At 42.4% G+C, this 10,494-nt stretch overlaps 1 protein-coding gene across 1 annotated transcript in view; it reads left to right on the forward strand.

The window, feature by feature from the left end:
* tdrd9 (tudor domain containing 9) overlaps window positions 1–10,494 on the forward strand; it is a 143,306-nt gene that overhangs the window by 120,656 nt on the left and 12,156 nt on the right. The window contains exon 31 of the mRNA XM_043697529.1: window positions 1,320–1,429. Coding sequence (XP_043553464.1) covers window positions 1,320–1,429 — 110 coding nt within the window. The remainder of the gene's footprint in view (window positions 1–1,319; window positions 1,430–10,494) is intronic.

Below are 10,494 nucleotides of genomic sequence, written 5' to 3' on the forward strand. Positions count from 1 at the left end.
GTCTACATTCAATGATGTCATAGCTGATCCAATGATCCTCAACTCCACTTTCCTGCCTTTTCCCTTTTACCCTTGATTCTCTTAGTGATTAAAAATCTCTATCTCCGCTTTGAAAATGACTTAATGACCCAGTCTTGACTGTGCATTGTGGTAAAAAAGTCCAGAGATTGACTACTCTTTAAGAGAAGAAATTCCTCTTCCTCTCTATTTTTAATCTGTGACCCCTTACTCTGAGAATCTACCATCTGGTCCTAGACTGTACCACAAGGGGAAACAACCTTTCTGCATCAATCTTGACACGTCCTCTAAGATTGCATCTTATTCTCTCAATTTACAATTCTTCAAAATTTTGTTTTGTGGCAAACTTTGAAATTGTCTCCACACCCAAGATCTAGACTGGGGCCTAGGGTGGCATGGTGGCTCAGTGGTTAGCATGCTGCCTCACAGTGCCAAGGACCTGGGTTCGATTCCAGTCTCGGGTGACTATCTGTGTGGAGTTTGCACGTTCTCCCTCCCTGAGCGTGGGTTTCCTCCAGGTGCTTTGGTTTCCTCCCACAGTTCAAAACTGTGCATATAAGGTGGATTGGCCATGCTAAATTGCCCCATAGTGTCCGAACTGTGTAGGATAGATCGGTTTGCCTTGCTAAATGCAGGCTTATGAGAATAGGGTGGGGGCTGGGTCTGGGTGGGATGCTGTTTGGAGGGTCAGTGACCAGTCTTTTTCCGCACTGTAACGATTCTATGATTCCTGCAAGGTTACTACCAATACGTTCACTGTCTCTGTCACTACTTTCTTCAATATCTTTAGAAGGTCCCGGGGACTTGTTGGTCTTTCGCTTCGTTAGCTTCCAAAGTACTTACTGTCTGGTGATCTTGCTCATTTTATTTTCACTCCTTCTTTTGCTCCTCAAATATTTAATAATTTTGAAATGCCTTTAGTGTCTCCTACTGTAAAGACTGACACAAAGCATCGATTCAACTCCTTTGCCATTTCTTGGTTCCCCACTATTATTTCCCCATACTCATTATCTTTATTCACTTTGGCCTCTTTCTTCTTATATTTGAAGTCTTATTGTACTGCTTGAAATTACTTGCAAGTTTATCTTCTCCTTCTTTATTATTTTTAAATACTTAAAACATAGCTCAAAGATCCATCCCCTATTTTATGTGATAGAAAATTGATTTGTTTACATTTATAGCATTGAATGAAATCAGTTGAGTAGCATGTTTGAGTTGTTTTTATTGAAAAAGGAAATTACTTTTTTTTTTCAAATAGCTTTTTTCTGTCAAACATGGTTTCATTTTTAATTTTGTCACAGAAATGTTTGGATTGAGAAAGAAAGTATAAATTCAGTCTCCCTGAACAATGCTCCTGAAGATACTCACCAGAGGATGCTCATTGGTGCATCAGTATCAGTAAATACATCAGGTATTTATCAAGTTGCTTCAGACAAGGTTGTTGTGTAATTATGTTTGTAATCCAATTTTTGTTGTGATTTTGCAATTAGAGGTAAAGTAAATTTAAAATTCTATTCACTGTAGATTGGTTATGTGTATTTAATAGTGTGTGTAAGAACACAAGAAATGGGAGCAGGAGTGAGCTGTCTGGTCCTTCACGCCTGCCCCGTCATTCAATGAGATCTTGGCGATCTTTTCATGGACTCAGCTTCACTTACCTACCCTCTTACCATAACCCTTAATTATTTTACTGTTCAAAAATCTGTCTTTGCCTTAAAAACATTCAATGAGGTAGCCTCAGTTAATTCACTGAGCAGGGAATTCCACAGATTCATGACTCTTTGGGTGAAAAAGTTCCACCTCAACTCAGACCTACATATGCTCCTTTTTAGTTTGAGGCTGTGTCCCCTATTTCTAGTTTCATCCGTCAGTGGAAACAACTTCCTCACTTCTATCCTATCTATGATGAAATTGTATAATGGCTTTTATTATGTTTGTTTTCTTGAAAATGAACAGTTTTTGAAAATTTGATTAGAGATGGCATATTTTAAAGAATGGTAGTTTGCATATCTGTAGAATTATTGAAAACATTACCTAATTCATGCTAAATATGATTTCACGGTGCTGCAGTTCCTGCTTCATAAATCACATCACTGGATCCACTCTCTCTGGAGTGAGGCCACTTGTTATGCAATATCTAAATGATATCAATTACAAATTATGTAAATCAAGAAAAAGGATTGCAGCAGTGGTGTGGGGGTTTGGGAGCATGGTGAGGGGGTGTGTTGGATGGTGGGAGCAGGCTGCTCAAGAATCTTTGTCTTTTGAATATTTAGCTTTGGGTCCACTCTTTGGCACTCCTGGCGTGCGTCATTGATATGTTGGCACAGAATAGTATAGCGCAGGAACCAGCCCTTCGGCCCATGATGTTGTGTTGAATATGACGCTAAGTTAAACTAATTCCTTCTGCTTGCCCTTGGTCCATATGCCTTCATTCCTTGCATATTCATGTACTTATCTAAATGTTTCTATCGTATCTGCCTCCGCCTCCACCACCACTCCAGACACCACCGGCACTCTGAGGTTTTCTTTTTCAATCAGTAGGATCTTTATTTGGTATTTAAGAAACCTGCTTTGTTTCTGATTCGAAGTTATAGCGATAAGATGACTCGGTCATCATCTGATTAGAACAGAGTTAGACCATAAGACCAAAGGAGCTGAAGTATGCATTCAGTCCGTTAAGGCTGCCCCGCCATTTAGTGAGATCATGGTAGATCTGATCATCCTCAGCCTTTTTGCCTGCCTTTTCCCCATAACCTTTGATTCTGTTACAGATTTAAAACTCTATCTCCGGCTTGAATATATTTAATGAACCAGCCTTGACAGCCCTCTTATAGAAATGAATTCCACAGATTCATAACCATCTGAGAGAAGAAATTCATCCTTACCTCTGCCTTAAATCTGTGACCCCTCATTCTGAGATTATGCCTTTTGGCCTTAGATTTTCCCACAGGGCATCTACACCATCACATCCTCTAAGAATCTTGGATGTTGAGAAGATGTTTCCATTGGTAAGAGAGTCTAGGATCCGAGGGGAAAGCCTGAGAATAAAGGAAAGACATTTTAGAATGGAGATAAGGAGAAACCTCTTCAGCCAGAGAGTGGAGAATCTATGGAATTCATTGCCACAGAAGGCTGTGGAGGCCAGGTCATTGAATATATTTAAGACTGAGATGGATGGGTTCTTTAGTTTCTCAACCCCATTCTCCCACTTTCTCCCTATATTCCTTGATTCCCTGACTCTCTTGATGTTCATCAGCCATCAGTCCCTGATTCCTCATACAGGGAGAATCAACTTCTCAGTGCCAATCCAGTCAAGCCTCCTCAAGATCTTGTATGTTTCAATGAAACAATCTCTCTCTTTCTAAGCTCCTCAAGAATAGAGACTCATTCTTTAGCTAATGAGTTGTGAGCAGTTTCTGTTCCACGTGACCTTGGAAGGTCAGGTAAGAACTGCCCTTTTGTCTTGCAGCTTCACTTTAACTCATTCCAGCCACATGCTGTCTTTTAAGATGAAAATTCCTGAGTATTCTACACTAACTCCTTTACTGAATAAGACAACATCTATTCCATCAATAAGACTTAAACTCAATCACTTTTCATAATTCAGTGAAGTTGTCTAAACTCCTAGGTTTTTATGAGACTCTTATCCATATCATTTTTCTCTGTAATTATGGGATCATATACTTTAATTTCACTTGCTACAAACTTCGGGCTGTCTGTCCTGTGATGTCTCTTATCAAACTGAATCTTACAGTCATCTGCACCTTTTTAATAGAACGCCCAGCATATTAATTTGTAAGATTCTTTGTGTAAGGTAGACCTTGAAATTTTGGGATTACTCCTTTTCAAAGCTATCATTGTACTTATAACCTTGCTTTAATGCTGGATCTACAAGCTAATTCTGTTACGTTAGCCATATTTATGCTGATGGGTGGCCACATTGTGCCACGTCTGACCAGGGGCTGCCCAACAACAACCCTCTTTCGGCCCTTGGCCTATGCTCCAACCTGGCCTACATCTTAAGGCACCAAGTCTGGTAGTCGTACCAGTGCTTCCATCCCCTGCTGCCTATTCCTGAGAATTGTTCAGTACTCAAATTAGTTGTATCCTGAAGGGGTTTCAAACTCTTGACAGCATCCAGCATAACTTTAGAGGATTCTCATCCTAACTGAATCATCTTCCTTTGGTTCCGATAACTGCTGCTTATAATCCTTTGCTGCTTCTCCTGCTACGGACACTTCTTGAAATGTCAGTGCAATTTTAGTAAACATTTTATCTACCTTACCTGCATATTCATTAGCCATTTTTGTGGGACTTTACCTTCTCGTGTGCGCTCATCTGAATTATAACTACTTCCACCAAATCTTTAACCTGACCTTCGTGTTTATGTGGCCCCCCCCAGTCAAGGTGACATATTACCATGATGTGCAGGTGAGGTAGTTTTCAAATTGCAGTCTTTTGTTCCACAGGACTGCCTTCTGTCCCATCCTGACTTAAGTCCCAGAAGCAGCACTTCCTATTTTATGTGAGTCAATTTTAAGCCCCACCTGTCTAACCTGACTCCGTACTCTGTTTAATACCTGAACATGTTATTTTTCGTCAACTGAGGCAATTGGAATGTCATCTAATTTTTTTTTTCTCTTTCAGTTAGTCTATTTACAGAACTTGTTCTAAAATTGACTATATTCAAATTCCACAACTTGTGAATATTATAAATTCAGATTCACGCTTCTCAGTTTGTTTTTTTAATCCTCCCGTTCTCTATCCACAAATCACATCACTCAGTACCAATAAAATGACATCATACATGGACTCAATTTCTCCAACTCTCATCATCTGTATCCATCTTGAGGATATCTCAATGTTTCCTTCCTTGCCAATTTTATGATTGATTGATTGTAATAATGAGTGGTAACTACCTCCATAATGCAAGTACCCCTGTACTGTACTGTAAGTGTTATCAGACCGTGCAGCTCCAACAAATTTATAGTGCATTCATCAGGCTTTACCTTCTACTTATGCTTCCCACTATTTTTTTTAGGTATCTCTGTGTTATCTAATGGGTCCCTTCACTCAGCCAAAAATTATTCTTCCCAATGTCCATATTGTACAGTTTTTGTAGCATTTTGATATAACAGCCAATCACACCAAACACCAGACAGCCCCAACTCCATCAACAAGGACAGCATCCTCAAGCTAGTAGACCTATGCCTCACTGCCCAGTTCACTGTCAACGACAAGACCTACAAACAAATCAACGGGATACCATGGGATCACCAATATCAGGATTCTTAGCAGAAGTAGTTATGCAGAGATTAGAATGAACACCTTCCCCACAGTCCAACCCAAGCTTTGGGTTAGCTATGTGGATGACATCTTTGTCATCATGAAATGGAACAAATTGGAAGAAACCCACAAACTCATAAACAACATCCTTAATGATATAAAGTTCACCAAAGAGGAAGAGAACAATGGCAGACCCCCCTTCCTAGATGTCACAGTGAAACGAACAGCCAATGGAGAGCTGCAGACCAATGTCTACAGGAGAGCAACACACACAGACCGAATAGTCAACTACAGGAGCAATTATCCCAACACCCACAAACAGAGCTGCATCAGGACATTATTTAAACAAGCCACAACACACTGCAGCATCCAGGAACAATGAGCAGCCAAGAAAAATACCTATACAACATATTCAAAGACACTGGGTACCTGATAAGCACAGTCTGCTGATTCTTAAACAACAAACCTAAACAGAAACCTATCCACAGCACTGCACTCAGGCCTTTGGGAAGAAACCGAGCAAAACACAGGACTGGCTTGAAGCGAGCTCAAGTAAGTTCATTGCTGTCATCGAGATAAATGATGTTGCACTACTAGAGCACAAATACCACCCCACCCAGGCAACATGCAAGCGCTAAGGACAGCAAGAGGCAAGGCCCAGAAAACAGCCAGATGCTGCGCAAATGATTACTGGTTACAACTATGCCAAAGCATTCAGTCATCATTTGACAAGGGCAACATCCCTGGAGTGTATGAGGGGATCAAGAAAACCATCGATCCAACCCAGAGCTTAACAGGCGAGACCATCAAAGACAAAGGCAAGCAGATGGAGGCATAGGTAGAGCATAACTCCAAACTCTACTCCAGAGAACACAGCATCTTGGACAGCATACTAGATGCCATGGAATGCCTGCCTGTCATGGAGTACTTGATGCTTTGCCAACTGCCGAAAAGCTGTTGACAGCCTGCCAAATGGGAAGGCACCAGTATTGGATAGCATTCCACCAGAGACTATCAAGTGCGCAAAGAGCGTCCTGCTAAACCACCTGCACGAACTACTGCACCAGTGCTGGAAAGAGGGACTGCAACATTGTCACCCTGTATAAGAACAAAGGGGACAGAAGCGGCTGTAACAACTAAAGGGCAATCTCTTTGCTGAGCATCGTTGGGCAGGTCTTCACCTGCGTGGTCCTGAACATAGTGCAGAAAATCGCTGAAAGGGTTTCAGATCAGAAGATTCCACAGTCGACATGATCTTCTCCTTTCAGCAGCTGCAAGAGAAATGCACAGAGCAAAGACAACCACTCCATGTTGCTTTCATTGACCTCGAGAAGGCCTTCGACCTTGTGAGCAGAGATGGCCTGCTCAAAATCTTCGCCAGGATTGGTTGTTCCCTGAGATTTCTCTGGATAGTTCAGTCATTCCACGCAGACATGAAGGGCGTCATTCCATTTGATAGCTCTTCAGAGGCCTTCAACATTCACTGCAGTGTGAAGCAGGGTTGTGTGCTTGTCATCACCCTGTTTGACCTCATCTTTGCAGTCATGCTGAAGCATGTCTTTGGAACATCAACTGTTGGTGTCTGCTGCCACACTAGATCGGACGGGAGGCTGTTCAGTCTGTCCGGCTGAGGGCAAAAACCACGGTTCGTGAAGTCCTCATCAGGAACATGTTGTTTGCAGATGATGCAGCACTGGTAACACACTCGGAAGAGCAACTGCAACACCTAATGGACAACTTCTCAAGAGTCTGCCAGGTCTTCAGCTTGACCATCAGCCTGAAGAAGACCAACGTGTTGGGTCGAGGCATTGAGCACCCCCTCCCCCCAATTATCATAATCAACTACGAGCTGGAGGTGTCCATGAGTTTACATAGCTTGGTTCCACCATCATGGATAGTCTCTCCCTAGGCTCTGAGATCAACAGATGGATCTGACTAACAGCCTCAACGTTCGTCAGGTTGACACAGTGAGTCAGGGAGAACAGAAAGCTGACGACTCTCACCAAGGTTGCAGTCTATAGAGCCTGCATCCTCAGCACACTGCTTTATGGCAGCAAGAACTGGAGCCTCTACTCCAGACAAGAGCGGCATCTCAATGTCTTCCACCTTCGCAGCCAGAGACACATCCTGAACATCAAGTGGACTGACTGAGTCACTAACAATAAGTCCTGGCCTGCGCCCAGATACCCAGCCTCTCCACCCTGCTCCAACAATGCCATTTCCATTGGCTGGGCCACGTACACAGCATATCAGACAGGAGAATCCCGAAAGACCTGCTGTACGGGGAACTGGTCTTCAGCAAGAGAGCACAAGATTGGCCCCATCTTCATTTCAAAGATGTCTGCAAGAGAGACGTGAAGTCACTGGCCATGAACGTAGAGAGGTGGGAGGACATTGCAAGCGATCACTCTCACTGGAGGCTTGAATTACAGAGGCCTAAAAAGAGAAGAGAAGCTGAGGCTTGCTGCTGAACAAAAATGCACCTGCTGATAAAACAGCAAGACAACACAAGAGGATAGCACCTTGAAGTGCAGTCACTGCAGCTGAGAGTGTCACTTCCGTGTGGGCCTCTACAGCCACAACAGAAGCTACTCTGCCAACAAAGATTGAAGCAAGGCTTCCCAGGCACAGATCCATGGTCTCACGTGATTACCAGATGCCACTCAACAAACAGGAAGACACACTAGGTAAAAACAATGACTGCAGATGCTGGAAACCAGATTCTGGATCAGTGGTGCTGGAAGAGCACAGCAATTCAGGCAGCATCCGACGAGCAGCAAAATCGACGTTTCGGGCAAAAGCCCTTCATCAGGAAGCACAGCATACCCAGAGACTCCAGCCACACTGCTGTATGTCAAAGACATCTCTGAGATGACGACCAGACTACTCCGATTCCTTGGCACCATGTAGCCCACAAAGCTTCCAACACACTGAAACAGGTACTGATAAAGCTAAAGGACCCCGTACCAACAACCACAGAATGAATGTCATATACAAAATGCCCTCCAAGGACTGTAACAGACACTACAATGGACAGACGGACAGGAAACTAGCCACTAGTATACATGAACACCAACTAGCCACCAAACGACATGACCAGCTATCACTAGTGTCCTTACACATAGATGAAGAGGGACACCAGTTTGATTAGGACTGGACACCCATCCTAGGACAGGCTAAACAAAAACACACACAGGAATTCCTACAAGTCTGGCATTCAAAAAGGAACTCCATTAACAAACACATTGATTTGGACCCCATTTACCAACCTCTCAGGAAAAGAACTGGAAGTGATATCACTCTCCACAGCAGACCAGAATAGAAAGCAGGTCAGAACAAGAGTGCTTCATAAGAGGCTCACTGATGTTGTTACCTAGCATGGTGACTAAACATCTGAGAACAAATCTCCCAGCTCAGCGAGCAAGCTTATAGCCAGAACTATAACCTGATACAAATCTTGGCACAAATCGCAATCATATCTTTTTTGATTTCTGTTTTTTAAACCTCCCTTTTACTAATACAAGCTTTTTTAAGGTCAGTTTGTCTAGGATTATGTGTCAATGTCTTGACATTTAAACTTTATTTTGTGCTCATCCAAGCCACACTAACCATTTCCTCAAGTAGGTGTATTTTTCTGACACCTGTTCTTCAGTGCCATGAATTTTGTCATGTTTGTTACTTCAGTGATAACTGTCACTTTTGCACACTTACATTGGTGTCCCAAGCTCACATTATGCATCTTATCAAAAGATCCATGAGATTTTACTTAATCTCTCCATGTATGGTCACGATACCTTATAGTGGCTCAGTCGTCATGTTACGTTTTGTTGGAAGGAAAGACAAGGACACAGACATCACCAAGAGAAAGCTATAATTTTAGTGCTCTTATTTAATCTTCCTTTTCATTGTTAACCTCAATTGCTGTTACAGCCCATTATTCTAATTAATTTCTTTTTTGTCTTCTGCAACCTCTCTCCTCCCTTAATCACATACTCTCATCCAATTTTGCAACTTAACAATTACCATTCAATCTGATTCCAGACACCTGGAGAGATTTGTATGGAGTATGTTTTTTTTAATATCCAAAAACAGAAGTAAAACATTTCTGTTTGATTCAAGCAAAAACATACTTTGCTCATTGTTTCTCTGAGATGACTGCTCTTGATAACTCATTCTAGATGTTTGATATATCCGTGTGTAAATTTGTCCTAATTCAATATTTTGTTTACTCCCTCAAAATCATGAAAATTTTTATGCATTAAACCACTGAGGCTGTTTGCATGCATTTTACCATTTTCCAGAATGCTTTTAACTTGTCAGGTGATTGTTCCCTTTAAATGTTCTGGTTTGCCAGGACATGAATCTTAATTGTAATATACCTAAGTGTATCCAGGTTTACTGGTTCTAAGATTCTTGATACTCAATACATTTAATGTTTTCACCGTATTTCTCCAATGTTGCGATGTGTTGTTAATGAAAGGCTTGATGGGTTGAGGATGCCTCGCCTATCACTGTTGTGATGAAGAATATCTGCAGACAGGTTCAGAAATAGCAATTGGCAAAAGTCTTCAGAAAAAAATTAGGGATCTATTAAAATCTTATGAACATTAATATTCTACAGCGCACTAAAAGTTGCACTTTTTCGAGCTAAAAGGTTAAGTTGCCATAATACCCAAAGACCATTAGAGACAGATGACTAGTGCTGATTTGAACTGTCTGATCCCAGCCCTCGATCAGTGGTGCTGGAAGAGCACAGCAATTCAGGCAGCATCCAAGGACAGGCAAAATCGACGTTTCGGGCAAGAGCCCTTCATCAGGAATAAAGGCAGAGAGCCTGAAGCGTGGAGAGATAAGCTAGAGGAGGGTGGGGGTGGGGATAGAGTAGCATAGAGTACAATAGGTCAGTGGGGAAGGAGATGAAGGTGATAGGTCAGGGAGGAGAGGGTGGAGTGGATAGGTGGAAAAGGAGCTGGGCAGGTCGGACAAGTCCGGACAGGTCAGGGGATCGAGTTGCTGGAGGTTAGAAGCTAGGATGAGGTGGGGGAAGGGGAAATGAGGAAACTGTTAAAATCCACATTGATGCCCTGGGGTTGAAGTGTTCCGAGGCAGAAGATGAGGCGTTCTTCCTCCAGGCATCTGGTGGTGAGGGAGTGGCGGTGAAGGAGGCCCAGGACCTCCATGTCCATG

This window comes from Chiloscyllium plagiosum, chromosome 10 (genome assembly GCF_004010195.1).
Source record: "Chiloscyllium plagiosum isolate BGI_BamShark_2017 chromosome 10, ASM401019v2, whole genome shotgun sequence".
Classification (NCBI taxonomy): Eukaryota; Metazoa; Chordata; class Chondrichthyes; order Orectolobiformes; family Hemiscylliidae; genus Chiloscyllium; species Chiloscyllium plagiosum.